At 44.6% G+C, this 17,492-nt stretch overlaps 1 protein-coding gene across 2 annotated transcripts in view; it reads right to left on the bottom strand.

Annotated features, from left to right (window-relative positions):
* The window catches only part of LOC144791150 (kyphoscoliosis peptidase-like), a 539,687-nt gene that overhangs the window by 418,040 nt on the left and 104,155 nt on the right, over positions 1–17,492 (bottom strand). For both annotated transcript variants that reach the window (XM_078665805.1, XM_078665806.1), the window contains exon 2: positions 11,120–11,229. In XM_078665805.1, the coding sequence (XP_078521931.1) occupies positions 11,120–11,210 (91 nt within the window). In that variant the 5' untranslated portion in view covers positions 11,211–11,229. The remainder of the gene's footprint in view (positions 1–11,119; positions 11,230–17,492) is intronic.

Below are 17,492 nucleotides of genomic sequence, written 5' to 3'. Positions count from 1 at the left end.
TTTGCTGCATGTCTCTATAAATATTACATTTTATTGAAAGAATATTGGAATGAGAGATTATCATCGCCATGGTAGTTCTTCAATTTTTTAACAGAAGTAAACATTTGTTCATAGTGTGTAAAGTGAAGAGTGAAGACATTGTTGTCCAATTTAACCCCTGTAAAGCCTGATTAGCTCTCATACTCTAAGTCCAGGGATCAACTGGGAGAGAAAAAAAGTGCAGCCTCCAAAGTGCATTGATATTAAAATCCCCACTAACAATGACTAGAGGACATCATCAAATACTTTCTCAGCACCAATAAACTATAGAATTGCTTCTTTTCTTACATATCTCTCTAAGTCCACAATTGTAATGGCTTCATAGGATCCACTTGAAACAACTATGGCTTAAACTGGCCCATATTTCCTGCTAAGGTTAATATGGCCCTATAAGTGCCACAGCTTGTTGGATCTTATCTTTGCTTCAGAATCCTGGAATCATCAGCCTCATTCATCAGGTGTGTGACTGTGTGTGACTGCAGCATTAGTGAAGTCTTTCCCATCCAATCATGGTAAAAGTGCTTATAGAAGGCAGCTGTAAAGCAATATGGTCCTGTGACTCCTCAAGCCTTTAATCACAAGGATTACCTCCTCCTTTGCAATGACGGTACTAGTTCAAGCATTTGTTCCTCATTCAATTTCAGGATTTTTGTTTCCTTGAAGTATTCCATAATTTTTGGTTCTACTTGCTCGTTTGTATCTCCTTCATCCTGTCTGTGACACTTGTCATGCCACTGTGGAAATTGTTCCTGGTGTTGGTGGGGTCTTTAGGGAAGGAGAGGATGAGTTGTGTGTTGTCAGCGTAGTAGATTATGTTGAGTCAGTGGGATCTGATGATGTTGACTAATGGAGTCATGTAGGTGTTGAATAAGGTGGGGCTGAGAGACGATCCCTGTGGGACTCTGCAGATGACTTCCTTGGGTGCAGAGGTGAAAGGAGGGAGCAGTGGTGGCTGGTGAAATCTAGAAGTAGTGGGGAGTTAAAAGCATTGTTCACCCTTTTCACCTAATAAACATGTGAAGCAAAACAGTGTTTCAGCACTCGTACCAGGCAGCTAGAGAGAGAATTAAACACACATGCGTTATGACACAAACGCTCTGACACAAAGACATACACACACCCACACTCTGACAGAAGGCTAAATACACACTCTTAAACAAGGATAGACTCATATGTGCTTTTACACAAGGACACACACACAAATACATGAGCCCTGACAGAAGGACACACATACGCTCTACACTTGCAGGCAGAATGAATTGTGTGTGGCTGTGAAAATAACTAATACTGTGCAGTCTGTACACAGGTGGTTTAGTAGACTTCTTAAAAAAGGTTAAGTCCCCCAGGTTCACAAATGCTAATGCCACCAACTGACTGGCATTCCATAGTACGGGGGGGGCTCCTTGTCACTGTGCAAGGGACGATAATGTGTGTCCCCTACCAATCCCAATACTTTGCACAATGCTACTGCTAGCCACGAATCTGACACCAGTTAGGGGAAAAATAAAGAGCCATGGTGATAAAGTGTAAGGGGCAGCATCGTTGCAATAATGCTTTTAAAAGTGTCTCCCCCACCCCCCACCTCCGCCTAGAAGCCTCAGATTCTAGGGCAGCGCTCTCGGAGGATTACTCTGGCAGAAAAATCCCACTTTCCAAACTAGCTGCTTTTACTCACCACGCCTTCTTGTTTCTATAGTGTTGATCATTTCTTGGCATTGAATTTTGTATTTTTTATAGAGTTATTTTTTGTGTTGTGGAATTCGATGAAGGCTTCACCCCTTGGCGTTGACATCCCTCCTAGTTAGGGGGGAGAACGGGAGAGGGGCTTATGGAAGAGGAGGGAATGATCATTGGTGTTTTGTTGCAACAATCTCGACACCTGCAGCGCTGACAGGCACCTCTTTCACGTATCATGAAGAGCTGAACGAGCGAGCGCTGCTTGTCCTCTGAGAGGTTTAAACAAGAGGGAAGCAAAGTGTGGGACAGTGGGGGCCCCACACTGATGGCAGCTCTCTCTGTTTAGGATTACGGCACGCCACATCCAGCAGGGCCTAGCATCAGAAATATTTCTAACTAAAGAACTGTTATGTTTCTGAAGCTATGGCCTGCTGGCACGCACCTCCGAGAAGCATTGCAGCAGCGTGTATGCTTCTCAGTGCATGCCAGCCAGCAGGGCCAAAGCTTAAAGAACATAACTTTTCTTGTAGATAGAAATGTTTCTGAAGCTAGGCCCTGCTGGCATGCACCGAGAAGCATACACGCTGCAGCAATGCTTGTCGGAGGTGCGCGTGCGAGCCAGCAGGGCCTAGCAGCAAGTTGCGGCTGGCAAAACGGACGGGTGGGAAGTTAGGTGGCCATAAATAAATAAAACTTACCTGAAACCCTATCAGGGAACGTCAAATCATACACGCGGGGAGGGAGGGGGGCGGGGGGTGCATTTAATTAAATTAAATAAAAAACAATACATTTTAAACTTACCAGGACAATTATCTCTTCCGCCGGTCCCGCGTCCCATCACTCCTCACTCCAAGCCACAGACGTTGGCAAATCATAAGACAGGATGCGACTGGAGGCAGCTACACGGCTAGATCCTGCCATTTGACAGGGCATCGGGCGAATGTACGTCAACGCCCGACAGGATCCTATCTTTAGACTCCTGCATTACACTAGGCATGCGCAGCATACCTAATGAAATGTCAATGGAGTGGCCGTGCAGAAATGAAACCGCCCTCAGCTCACAGATGCGCAGTCGGAGTCTGCTGGACTCCTGCTACTCTCGCCTGCATGCCTGTGGTGTGCATTTCACCATGACTCATGCGCATGAGTCATGGTGAAACGCTCAAGCACAGGCCGGAAATGTAAACAGACGAATTGCTGTCTGCTTACATTTCTTGCTGCCCGTGAGCAGTTTTTCTGACATGTGTCATGTTGATTCTGCCTAGTAGGGCGCCACCCCCGGCGCCCCTATGGACCAGCCACCACTGGGAGGGAGATGCATTCTTTGGGTTCTTCTTGATAGAGAAAGGAGGTGATCATCCTGAGTGCCTGTTTCTTGGATTCTGGTGTGGTTAAGTTGGGCGACGAGCATGTGTTGTGCGATAGTGTTTAAAGCTGTGGAGAGGTCAAGGAGGATGAGTGCAGCTGTCTCACCTAGAGTTTGGCGTGGATGTTGTCTGTGGCTACGAAGATGGCTGTTTCGCTGTTGTGGTGCCAACGAAACCCAGATGGTGAGCTGTCCAGGTTTAGCTGGTGTGCCAGGTGTTTGGTGAGTTGCTGGTTGTCTGCTTTCTCCATGACTTTGACCGAGAAAGATATCAGTGAGAGGGGTTGATAGTTTCTGAGGTCGCTGGGGTCAGCTGATGTCTTTTTTAGGATTGTGTTGACCTTTGTGCGTTTCCAGTGTTCTGGGAAGGTGGCAGTGGAAATTAAGACTCTGATGGTGTTCTCAAGTTCAGGCATAATCTTGGGTTCACCAAGGTTGAAGATGCGGTGGGGCAGTGGTCAGTTGGGCCCATGAGTTAACTGTCCTATTGATGCCAGATATGTTCTGGTGGGCAAGTTGGCACTCAACTGGGTGTCTGTTGTTGTAATCTCTTATCTTGCATCTTTGTGTTTGTCACTTTAAATGGAATATTCTGATATTGTCTATGTCATGATGCAGATCCGTGCTCTGGTGATTCTACCTGTCAGTTGCTTCTTGGCTTTTGATGGGAAAACCAGTTCTCCTTTGTAGCTAATAATAAATCCATTTATTATTCCAATATACTTTAATTGGCTGAGTTACTTCGATTACAACAGATGGCGACGATGAGCCAATGAAGCAAAGTGACTACGAAGTGAGTGAGTGAGGACTCGACTGGTGGCAAAGAATTCTACGTAAAAAAAAGGAAAAGAGCTTTGCAAGAAGAAAAGGATACTCGAGAACAAGAAGTGTTTAAAGGAAAAAAGGATTGAACAATGAGAAGCATTGGCAAAGGACACCTCGAAGTATTTAAAAAAACACGGTGAGAGATTCTTCGGTCGTATTTGAAAAGAGAAGGAGAAAGGGGAGCATTAAGATAAAAAAAAATTGAATTGATAAGGAAAAAAGCATTTTGTAAGTCCTTATTTGTGACCCCTATGCTCAAATGAATTTGTCATCGCACAAATCGCAAAGGGTGGAAGATAACGGAGAATATTAATATAACGGCTATAGGAGAAAAGCAAAAGGGATCGGAAGTAGACTGTGCACTGTTAACATTTTCATGAAATTTGGGAAATGCACTGTGAAAGAAAGAAAGTATTGCGAATAGTTGCAATTTATGCTCGTTAACTTCAAAAAGGCATATCGGCATCTTTTGAAAATACCTGATCAGAGCGTGAACAACCGCCGTGTGGTAATTGTGAGTATCCATGGTTATGGTTTGAGTTTCGTCATGATCAAGTTGACGGATTGACGTAAGCGCAACACGCATGCGCATGACGTGAGACGCAACGTTGGAGAGAAACGCATGCGTGAGCCGTAAGTAAACGTAGTGGCCATTTTGGAAAAGGTAATAGAAGGGAAGGTGCCTGGTAACTGTTTGTGTTTACTCTGTGGAAGGAGAACGGAGGTGAGTCGCAAAGCGGAGCAACAAAAATAGGCAGAGTTGACGGATTAAACGGAAGGAAAAAGAAAGGAAGGAAAAGGAAGGAACATTTAGTTAGAAATAAGAAACGGAAAGGTATTTCAATAGAGATATTGCAAGGTGGGAACATTCATTATTCTCTGTGCACACTATATTGGAGCGACGGAAAAGGTACATTAAATTCAGAATAAGACAAGGAATGGTATATCTATGAACATATTGAAGGGTAACTGAGGAGAATATTTATTGTTCTTTGTGCAAATTGTATTGGAATCACTCCTAAGGCAAGGGTAAATATACCTAAGGAACATGGAGAATCAAAACGTTATTACGTCACCTATGTTCTTTCAGCAAAGTGGGGAACCGCCCATTGAATGGGATGAATGAATTGACATTTTTGAAAATTACATTGAGGCTCTTGATGGTAAAGACTTTAGTGCCACGAGGAAAAAAGCATTATTACTCAGTGCTTTAGGAAAAGAAGGACAGCATTCTTTTAAATATTTACCAGTGGGTTTAAGCCAGGATGGAAGGGCAATTACAAATGTGTACAGAGGCAAAAGCACGGATGAAAAAACAATATTCAAAGGAGGTGAATATTGTAATGGCAAGGCACAAGTTTTATACACAGCCTCAGAGACTAGATGAGTTGGTGGACCAGTTTGTGACCAGACTACGAGAACTATCCTTAAAATGTAACTTTGGAGAAATGAGGGATGAAATGATAAGGGATCAGATGATAGTACAATGTAAAAACAAGAAAATGCAGGAAAAATTATGGGCAGCAAAGAACCCATCCCTACAAGCTGCAATAGATATAGCGAAGGTTGTAGAGGAATCAACAGCATGCATGAAGGAAATGGAGAAGAAGGAATGTGTGAGAGAAAACGGGAATACAACTGGGGTGTCATGTGTAGCTCAGGAGGATGTTGCTGTTGTGAATAAGAAAGGTCATGAGACAAGTGACAAAGGAGCAAAGAGATGTGGTGGTGGATACTCCACTGGGGAGAGGAATAGATATCAAGGGAGAATGTGCAGTAGGTGTGGAAGCACATATCACACTGCAGATTACAAAAGGTGTTTTGCTTTGGACAAGGAATGTAGAAAGTGCGGGACGAAAGGTCATTTTTTTAAGATGTGCAAGACGGCGAATAGTGAGAAAGTAGCGGTTGTAGAAAGGAAGAGAGAATGTGGTGTGGAAGGAGGTGTGGATGGTGCAAATAAAATATTGTGTTTGGGGGAGATTGGTGCAAGTGAAATGGAACCTGGTAAGAGGAATCAACCAAAGGCAAAATTTGTAATAGATAATAGAGATATAGAACTAATGGTTGATCCAGGATCATTTTGGACTATAATTCCAGAATGGTTATTTAAAGAAAAATGGGTTGGTGTAAATTTGTTACCCAAGGACATCAATCCTTGTGGTTACCAGGGAGAGAGCATTGATTTATTAGGTTATATGGTCAGGGAAATTACATTTCAAGGTCGCACTGTCAAGGGGAAGGTGTATGTTAGGCGCTCAGGACCAGCTATACTGGGGTGGGGACATCAATATGACCTACACATCACGATCGATCCAAGAGCCAAACAACAGGTGATGGTCGCTGATGAAATAACTACTGGGTCAATCGTGGAAGGGATGTCCAATTTGTTCTCTGAGCATATTGGGGAATTTAAAGGGTATGTACACAAAATAGTGTTGAGAGATTACGCTATCCCCATGCAACACAGAGTTAGGAAGGTACCATTTATTGCACGTGATGAGGTGAAAAGGATGTTGGGGGAGATGCTTGATCAGGGAGTGATTGAACAAATAGAAACATCAAGGTGGATTTCGCCAGTTGTGATCACGACCAAATCTGACGGCAAGTACAGATTTTGTGTTGACCATCGCACATTGAATCAGAACATAGTTGTAGATCATTTTCCACTTCCTAACATTAATGAATTAGTTTTGTACGAGAAAAATCTTCCTCCTTTCAAGGACAAAACTAATTTGTTAATTAATTCGTTCCCATACTAAATAGATTAACCCATACTAAATAGGTCCATGCCCTATTTAGTATGGGCTAATCTATTTAGTATGGGTTAATCTAATTTTTTGTTTTTTTTGTTTCTTGTTTTTTTTTCTGCTCCTTTTGTTTTCATTTCTTTCAGGAAAGGAAGAGGATATGTTGTAATCTCTTATCTTGCATCTTTGTGTTTGTCACTTTAAATGGAACATTCTGATATTGTCTATGTCATGATGCAGATTCGTGCTCTGGTGATTCTACCTGTCTGTTGCTTCTTGGCTTTTGATGGGAACACCAGTTCTCCTTTGTAGCTGATAATAAATCCATTTATTATTCTAATATACTTAATTGGCTGTGTTACTTCGATTACAACATCTGTCCTGCCAGTGGTGGTGGGTTGGTTGATAAAGTCAGATGGCTTGGGGGTTTAGGTTTGGGGTTTTGGTAGATCTTGACTATCATGTCATCATGTTGTGGAAGAAATCTTGTGAAGGGATGACGTTGTTTATTGTGGCTGGGGGTTGGAGAATACCTTGATGATTGTGAAGACTTAGTTGTTGCTGTTAGGGTTGGTTGTATTGTTGCTGCGAGGGCTCATTTTCCATAGTTGGTGGTGGTACTGGTTGAGTGCCATTTTGTATGTGCTCCTATTGATGGTGCTTTTGCTGATTCTGTGTTTCCTCTCTAGTTGTTTGCAATGGAGTTTGGAGTTTCTGAGGTCTTCAGTATACCATCTTGCTTGTTTGTTTGTTCTTTTGAGATTGGTGTGCTTGACTGTTGCAAACTTGTTGGTGCAGTCTGTGTTGCAGGTGTTGCAGTTTCTGATGCTGAGGGTTAGGCTACTGGTGGGTTCCAGGTGGAAGGATTTCAGTCTGTCTCTGTGACTTTGCTCCAGTTGGGACTGAGTTTTCTGGGCCTTCCTGGGGATTAGGGGAGAGGGCCTGTAAAGTGGTGATGCTGCAATGTACTGCAGAGTGGTCCATCCAGGTGAGCTGGGTGGTGTGGCTGTATGCGATTCTATGGCTAGAGCTGAAAATCGGTTTGAGTATGTGTCCAGTAGCGTGCTGGGATCATGGACAAGTTGAGTGAGCCAATGTTGCTGAGGCAGTTGCGGGGATCTATAGAGTTGAGGTCACAGAGGAGCATTTAATCTTTGAAGTCAATAGTAGGGAGGGCAAGGAATTCTGCGATGAGATTTGTGAAGATGGTTTGTGGTCCCGGTGGGTAGTACACTATGTCACTCTTAACCCCTCCCATGCTGATGACGAGCTCAGCTCGTCATCAGCCACGGTGCTCGTGTGCTGATGACGAGCTCAGCTCGTCGTGGCCGTTAGAATGCTCACACGCGGGGATAATTCCCCCGCTGTGCTGAGCGTTCTAAGGAAACGGGTGTGGCCGTGACGAGGTCAGCTCGTCATGAGCACCGTGGCTCATGATGAGCTGAGCTCGTCATCAGCACCGGGGCGCTCTGCATGCCCCCGACCCCCAGCACAGCGGGGGAATAACCCCCGCAGCCAAAGGGTTAAGGGTTGTTTTTTCATTGATGTGAAGTATGAAGTTCATGTGTTCGATGGTTATGGTGGTGTCATACATAGATGGAGTTTCTGTGGATGTCCTCCTCCTAGTTTCTTCGTGCGCCCATGGTGGGTGATCTTGTATCTGTCTGGGACCGCCGCAGTGATGTCGTGGCAGATGACGGGTTGAGTCATGTCCGGTGCTAGCGAGCTGATGATGTCTCAGACCTCTGTAGACTGGTTCGCAAGCAAGCGTATGATCAAAGTAGCACTGTGGTACTGGCTTATGCTTCGGTCTCGTTTTTGGAATGTGATGGATCCTCCTGTAGTGCCCTCACTTTTGACTATACTCTTTGACCAATGGCACACCTGTTTTTAGAAACGTCGACTTCTTCTAGTCAGTGTGCACTTGACGAGGGAGCCTCAGTTTCTGCCTGCTCTGCTATCTGCAGTCTTAGGTGCTCCAAAAGCTCACTGGCTTGGAGCACCATAAGATGGGCTCTGTTTATTATTGTCACACTCCCCTTCTAATGCTTTTCGAGGGGCCCCCAGGTATCATCCTCCTACACCCTCTTCAGTGGATCCCTATTACGTCTGATAAAGAAAGCCTTCTCTGCTCCTCCTTGAGTCCAGGATGAGCGGCATTAGTCTGCCATTTTGCAGCCTGGAGGAGACTTCTGTGAGAGTCCATTATTAACATCTCAACCACAACCCTCACCCAGTGAGATCCTGCTGCTTCTTCCATCAACTCACACCAGAGTCTCTTACCTCAGTTTGTAAGGAGCTCTTGCTTTTCTGTGGGTCGGTAATTGCTGCTGCCTAGCTACACATACCCGCTATTCCACGTAGTGTTCCGTTCACCTCTAGGTTTTATGGATCGGTCAGTAACCTAGGCACCACCTCTTCCCATACTTCACTAGTCTCTTTCTTGGTTCATTCATTGCTCAGGATGAAGATCTCTTGCACCGCCACCTCTCATATTGCCCTCAGCCCATGTCGCGTACGGCACAGTGCACGGCCAGCTATGGAGAGCTCCCTACACATCCACGCACTTTATAATGCTAAAGGTCTTGCTTTTCCTCAATACACGTGCTGTAAATTGAAATATGTCACAAGATCCTTCCGTCCTAATAATGTGGCTGCAGGCATCAAACTGAATGAGTATAATGTGCAAGCCATTCACTACTGTCGCCTGCATCCCTGCTAAATAGATCTCACTAAACAATAAAGCATCACTTTACAAAAATGACATTTTGAAATAATTACACTCTTCGAGGATATCACCAAGCAATTATCCGTAAATGACTACCTTTCAAGAGAGGCATACAACACAGACACACCTCATTCACACCATGCGCAAAAGAGAACAATGGGTTTGTAATGCAGTTAACTACTAACCATTTAAAGGTAATCAGCATGAAGGTGAACATGGGTTTAAAACAAGCCAAACAACTTAAGATAGGGCCCGACATGCACCGAGTCACCGTGTTTATTTAGACGGAGAATATTATGAAAAAAACAGGAGAAGCAATTAGTCACTAAAAATTGTGGTCAGTTCACTGAATCCGTACTGACCATTCAGGTACTACTGTTACATGAAAAAACATTTCCAAGCACACCTGTACAAGCTTATAAAAAATGTATTATCCATCAAACTTTAGTTAGAAGCTCTTTCTGGCACTTGCAGGTTCTGTGCAGAGCATCTTAGTTTATTCTCTTGCTTGTCTCCCTTCCTGTTCATACTTTGTTGAAACGTAGCAGTCTGTGATTCAAACACTAGTGGGAGGTTGAACTATGATACTAAACACATACTCGTCGGGGATCATGCACGAGAAAACCCTTCCGGTAGGAGAGTACATTTTGTGCACAACTGTGGCTGGAATCTTGGAGACATTAAACAAATGTTTGAATGCCATCTAAAGATGGATGCTCACCAACTGGTTGTGTCTAAATGAGAAACATATTAATTTCTAAAAGCAATCACAGACAACAAACCGCCTTCCAAAAATATATATATTTTGGCCCACTGTTCTCCTTTCTCCAAGCCCCTGAAATCAGCTGTCAATAACCTCTAGTCTTGTACACGATCACCATTCTACAAAAACTGGGGGGCATATTACCAAGGTCCATTATGGCCGCTTTAGCGGGACTTTTTCCCGCTAAAGAGGCGATAATTTTATCGCCCTATTACCAAGCTGTCGCTAACACCAGTTAGCGACAGCTTGTAGGCGATAGCGGGCATTTTGCGGCCCGCTTTGCATGTCAGCGATAATTATCGCTAATGACATGCAAAGTGGGCGTGCCAAAATGTCAGCGACTGAAAACAGTCGCTGCAATCGCTATCGCCTATGATCAACACAGGCGTAGTTTTGGAAATATTCGTGCTAAGCGCGAATATCTCCAAAAGCTAACGCCTGCCCTGACCAGTTCTTAGCCATGTTATCCAATGAGAGGTGGATAACATGGCTAAGAGCATTGTCACGGTAATGCCTCAATATCGCTGTATTGACCGCGATATTCACGCATTTCGCCTGTTTTTTATCGCTCCTGAGATAAACCTTGCTAATAGCAAGGTATCTCAGCGATAAAAACAGGTGAAGGGCGGCGATAGAAATATTTCCGCTAAGCCAACTCAGCGATAATTATCGCTAGTTGTTGGTAATATGCCCCTACGTTTTCAAAAATGTCTTTATCCTGATCCCAGTCTATTGACCTAAACACTACAATGCCAGGTGCCTCTCTAGCATCAGCCCCAGTCCTTTGTGTACCTATGTAGTACGAGTGCGCGTTGGAATCAGACACTTCCACGTACCACATACTGATGCGAATCTACCACCATTCCATGAATCCGAGTAATAATTCCAAACGTAAATATCGCTTCATAAAAAACATAAAATGAATGAATAGTAGAACTTGATGCACATGAGTTTACTTTGCCAATACTCACAGAGATAACAGAGGTAGAATGGAAGCAGCGGAAAGCAGAAGATCCCCAGCAGAATCTTCTCCCAAAGTTTAAGACGGTGATGTAATGCCATTGGGTCCGTCTACAGTCGCCTGGAATAAATAACATTGCTTCAGAACGGTTGTTCAACTTCGTCCTGCTAATCAGCTCAGCCTCCATGCCTATCCAACCGCTCAAACTCCTCATACAGTAATAATAACCAATAACCCTAGTTTAGCCTTAACGAGCATTCGCCCTTAGAACCTTTTCAGAAGACATTAATGCCTGGGAAACAAGCCCCAGTGCTCATTCACACTCAAGAGGTAAAAGAAGAAATCACTTGTAATGCCCATTCAGTTCTTGGCCTCTTTTATGAGGGATTATCTCTGTATATGGAAGGTGAATTTATTGTCTATATGCATTCAATCATTGCTCTTCATCTAACAGGAACTGGATTCAGCCCTGAAGGGTTTGAATTACTTGTTTATGTCATATGTTCGTCTGCAAATTTCTGAAGGGCTCATCAACTTGATTTAAAAACTCACGGCCATACAAGCATTGCATTTTTCTTCAAAGGTGATAGTATCACCTTTGAAGGGGTGCAAGGGAAGTCTGCTTCATGACCATTTAATAGTTGGACTCTCGCTATTGAACCTTGCTCTTATTTTCTTTGCCTATTTGTTACCTATTCTCTTGCAAAAAGAGATAAACATCACATGTGAGAAGCAAGCTCCTCCCCAAGAGCACGGCGCTTGAGGGCACCCCAGTGCCAGCTATGTGCCATAGAAATTACAATATATGCCCCCTGAATTCCAGGCTTCCACTCTGAGTGATCGTCTCCAAATTAGGAGTTGAAGGAAGGTTAATTAACTGAGTGTTCCCTCAGGGGCCTTGTCTGTGCTCTACAAAATAAACAAGGAAATACATGGACCCACGTTTCCTACTTTGCAAATAATACCTTGAGATGGATGTCAGATTTCATAACATTTATTTTTGTTCAGGAGCGAAGAGAAAAGCAGCTGGAGTCCTTAAATTATGAGGCACGTTTACATTCCTTCATTGAAAAACATAACCGTGCATGGATTACAAATTGCATGCAAGACATTGAAAAAATAAAATTAATTATACTTAGAATCTAAACAAGCATTGGCAAAACTGATAAGTAAGCCTTACATTTTCGGTTATAAGTCAGACCTATTTGTTTTGCCTGTGCTTGTCAGTAGTAGCCCAGCAGCAGGACGAGAAGGAACCAGTGGGTGAACTGAACAAGAGGAGCGGTCCGTCATCAGGATGCAGTTGCCTGGCAGTGGCACAATAAAAATTAGCAGCGGCCTAACAGCAGAGTAACAGAAAGCCATTTAGAAGTAGCCTTTGGCAGCAGCAACAAATAGCTTTGGTCAGGGCTTTAAGTGGGATAAAAAACAATGGGGTCTCTCAACGGGGTGTGACCGATCTAATTATGGGCGTGGCTTAACAACACCGTAAAAAAAATCTGTGCTTAGCCTAGTGTGCTGCGCAACTGGTATTTGGCTGCTTCTATCATTGAATCCAGGTATAGAATAACATTACACCTACAACAAACCAGGACTATTGGCTTTGACAATTTGTGTTAGATGCATAAGACAAATAACCAACAGCTATGACTTTGTTGTATATAATAATGAAAATGCTTCAGTTCTGAAATGATTAGACTATTAAAGTTCTTTAACAAGTCTTTTTGAAATTACATCAAAGGCAGAGAAGGGTGGTACTGCTGCAGAGTTAAGATTTTTTTTCACTCTGATGGTGAGAGCCAAAAAGGTGCGCTCAATAGGGACCTGTCTCAGCACCAGTAGGATCCGGCCCACTTAAAGCCCTGGCTTTGGTAGGAGATTGTACATCCTGATCCCAAGATGAATGGCCAAAGTCTTGCGAGTGTATGGCTTTTGTTACTGATCTGGAGTTACGTTGGGAGGCAATCAAGAAGTCAGGCTATTTAGATCTGCAAATTGTGGCCATCTTAAATTCAGGTTTGGACTTGAGTGTAATATTTCTTTTTTTTTTTAAAAAGGATAGTGCAGTGAAAAATAACATCAAACATGCATTAGCTAAGCTAATAGGTCTCACCTATGCAAGAGCTATTGGCTTTAGCCATGTTGTACACCAACATGGCTGCTGTTCAGCATGGCTGAAAGTTAATGGCATAGATGAGAGTGGTGTGGAGTGGAGTGTCATAGAGTGGAGTGGCAAAGTGTGGAGTAGAGTGTTGTAGAGGGGAGCGGAGTGTCATGGAGTGGAGTTTCGTGCAGGGTCATGGAGTAGAGTTTTCGTGGAGTCCCATAGAGTGGTTTGCGGTTTCAAAGTGGAGTGTCATGGAGTGTAGTGGAGCAGGGTGGCATAGAGTGGAGTGGTGATGAGTGGTGGGGTGTAGAGTGTCAGAGTGGAGTCATGGAGCATGGAGTAGAGTGTCTGAGTGGAGTGGCGTACAGTGGAGTGGTGTACAGTGAAGAATAGAGTGGAGGGGAGAGGCGCAGAGTGGAGTAAAGTGGCTTAGAGTGAGTTGAGCAGAGTGGTGTAGCGTGCAGTGTTGTAGAGTGGAGTGTTGTAGATTCAAATAGATTTCAGTAAAGCGTGATAGAGTCGAGTGGAGTAATGCAAAGTTTTGTATTGTGACATGACAGAGTGGAGTAAAGTGTAGCATTGAGGGTCGTAGAGTGGAGGGCATAGAGTGTAGTAGAGTGAAGTGGCATAAAGTGGCATACAGTGGAGTGGAGTAGAGTTGAGTAGTGTGTTATGGAGTGGCACAGAGTTGAGTAGAGTGGAGTGTCGGAGTGGAGCAAAGTGGCATGGAGTAATGTAGAGGGAATTGCATCTTCAAGCGAAGTGCCTTGAGTGGAGTGGTGTAGAGTGGAGGGGCCTAGAGTGGAGGGGCCTAGAGTGGAGGGGCCTAAAGTGGAGGGCCCTAGAGTGGAGGGGCCTAAAGTAGAGGGGCCTAAAGTGGCGCGGCATAGAGTGGAGCGGCATAGAGTGGAGGGGGATAAAGTGGAGGGGCATAGAGTGGAGGGGTATAGAGTGGAGGGGTGTAGAGGGGAGGGGAGTAGAGCGTTAGAGTGGAGTGGTACAGAGTGGAGAGGCAGAGTGGATTATCATAGAGTGAAGTGCTGTAAAGTGACATAGCGTATAGTGGAGTAAAGTGTCAGAGTGTAGTGGTGTAGTGTGGAGTGGGGTAGGGTAGGGTGGAGTAGCATAGAGTGTCAGAGTGGAGTGGCATAGAATGGCATAGAGGGGCATATAGTGAGGGTCATAGAGTGCAGTGGCATAGAGTGAAGAAGAGTGCTGTAACGTGAAGTAGAGTATCGTAGAGTGCATTAGAGTTGTGTGGTGTGGCGTAATATGACAGAGTGGAGTGGTCTAGAGTAGTGTAGATTGCAGTAGAGTGGTGTGTCAGAGTAGAGTGTCATAGACTGGAGTGGAGCAGCATGGCATGGAGTGCCACAGAGGGGATTGCGTGGAGTGGCGTAAAGTGGTATGGCATAGAGTGGAGTAGCTTGTCATAGAGTGGAGGGTCTCAAAGTGGTGTAGAGTAGCACAATGGAGTGTCGTTGACTGTTGCTGAGTAGAGTGCAGTGCTTAATTTGTGCCGGTGCTGTCTGGTGCTTAGCACCAGCCCTTATTTCCCAGGGCCGGGTCTATAGAATTTTTCAACCCTCGGCGGTGGGCTCAGTAATTATTTCTTGCCTGTGGTGCACATTCCCTGTTCTACTCCTAGTCATCATGAGTGAAAAGGCTGTTGCTGCTGTTGATTAAACTGTGAAGCAGCGCAAGACGGATTGACCATTTTCTCTGCACACTTTGAGGTCTCCCAGCTGCACTGTCTAGGAGAAGCCAGAGGAAAGAGAGAAAGCAGCCCCCTTTTCTTAGATGGAGTGCTTGAATTACGTGTCCCAGCCAATCTAGAAGCCCATTTAAAGTTTTTTATTGTAGTAATGAGGAGAGTGGCTTCAGAATTGGATGGGAGGCCTGCCTCGGTGCAAATCAAACTGTAGACACGTGCACAATCAGGAAATGACAGGCAGCGCGAAGGTGGAAGGATCCATAGTCTCTCCAATCACAGCGCAGCTTCATTATGAAGGCACATAGTGATTGGATGTGTTTTTCTGGTTCATAACCAGTAATGCTTCTTCCTCCATTCGAAATTGCTTGCAAATGCATGTGCTCTCGGACACCTGATAGCTTTTTAAAGCCATAAAATGATGCAAAGCTGTCGTCATCGGTGTAGTCTCTGCCTTGTGAACACAGGCGCAGGCTCACCTTTCCTTGACCTGAAATAAAGTCATCATACCGAGCAGAGGGAAAAGGAACTTGCAGCAACAGGTAACTGAATATATTGTATGGAAGACAAGCACTCTGTTCGCTGATGTTATCTTTTGGCCTAGAAATGCACTTAATTTTTTTAACCATACTGATTACTTTCTTTAGGAAGGCATTTGCCATCTAAAAACATTGAAGCATCATTCTGTTGGGCGCTCAGCTAGTGGATGCAGAAAGGTGCTGGGGAAATAGAGTGGTGCATGAAATATGTGTAAAATTAGAGGACGGGGTGTAGAGGAAAGTATGTACCAGGTCATTATAAAAGGCAGAATCAACCAAGATGGAGAGGTACATTCACGGTTTATTTATTATTATTATTAAATTAAATTTGTAATGCGCACAGCTACCCTTGACAGGGTTTCCCGGCGCAGGCATGTCCACTACTGCAGACTGAGTAAACGGAGAGCTAATCATCGAGAGAAAAGCCAGGTCTTGAGATCTCGGCGAAACCTGAGGTAAGAAGATTCGTGTTTCATAGAACTTGGGAGGGAATTCCAGAGTCTAGGCCCAAGACATGAAAAGGAGCGGCCACCATTCTGGTTAGTTTAAAACTGGGTGTTACATAATCGCCTTGAGTGGAGGAACGTAAAGACCGGGAAGGGATTTATGGATGGATAAGTTCCTGAAGGTAGGCAGGAGCGGTCCCTTGTTTGATTTTAAAAACATAGCACAGGGTCTTAAATTTGATACGGCTGTCAAAGCGGAGCCAATGCAGGTCCCGAAGGAAGGGAGATGAATATTTTTCTGGGGACGGTACTTAGGAGGCGGGCTGCGGAATTCTGAACCACCTGGAGCTTCTTCAACACCTCCTGACTTCCGCCCAAGTAAAGAACGTTACCGTAGTTCAAGCGAGAGGTGACAAGTGCCTGGACTACCGTTCTTTTAGTGGAGTCAGGGAGCATCCAGATGATCTTCCGCAACCACCTAAAGATGGTTAAACAGGTGGCGGCAACGCTAACCACCTGTTGCCGTATTGAAAGATTGTTATCAATGATAAACCCAAGATTACGAACTTGGGTAACTGGTTGGGAAGGGGACCCATTTCCTAGGGCCAATGTTGGGGACCCCAGAGATGCTTATGTTTGCCTAAAATAACAACCTCGGTCTTTTCTCAGTTTAATTTCAAAAGATTGGAACGCATCCACTCCGATACCCGACCCAGGCCAAGCTGAAGAGAAGACATAGAAGCTTCTTTAGTGGAGGACAAAGATAAGATAATTTGAGTGTCATCGGCGTACGAGTATAGGGATAAACCTGCATCCTCCACAATGGTTGCAAGGGGTCTCACATAGATGTTGAAGATTAAAGGGCTCAAAGTGGACCCCGGGGAACTCCGTACGCAGATGACCGGATAGTAGATGAGGAATTGGAAGAGAAAACCTGAAACGTACAGTCGCTGAGAAAAGAGGCCAACCAAGTTAGAGCGGGGCCTTCTACTCCTGCCGACTGGAGAGACTTTAAGAGGATGGTATGTGACACTGTGTCGAATGCGGCACTCAAATCGAGTAGAATGAGCGTCGTAGTCTCCCCCCGGTCAAGGCAGGAGCGCAATTTCTCAGATACCCGCAACAAGGTGGTCTCTGTAGAAAAATGGGTTCTAAATCCTGATTGGGAAGGATGTAAAAAGCCCAAACTTTCCACGTGGGCTGTGAGTTGACGATTCACATGTTTTTCCAAAATTTTGGAACGCGCACGTAGAAATGAAATTGGGCGAAAATTTGACAGAATCGTGGGATCGGCTCCGGACTTTTTTAGCAAGGGGACCACCATAGCACGCTTCCAGTCCAGAGGAACAAAAGACTCTCGTAAAGAAGAGTTTAGAAGTTCTTTAAGAACTCCAAGGGCATCTGGCGAAAGCTGTTACAGGATGTTAACAGGTAAGGGGTCTCGAGGAGAGCCGGATTTTACCCTAGCTAGGCAGTCAAAGAAAGACCTGTCGTCAAAAGCAGACCATGTAGAGATCTTAGCTGTTAGGGGAAGGTGGCTCTCGCAGGTCGTACCAGACAGGAGACTCTCGGTGTTAACG

Source organism: Lissotriton helveticus, chromosome 11 (assembly GCF_964261635.1).
Source record: "Lissotriton helveticus chromosome 11, aLisHel1.1, whole genome shotgun sequence".
Taxonomy (NCBI): Eukaryota; Metazoa; Chordata; class Amphibia; order Caudata; family Salamandridae; genus Lissotriton; species Lissotriton helveticus.
Note: the sequence above shows the minus strand (reverse complement) of the source record. Positions and strands in the feature narration are given on the sequence as shown.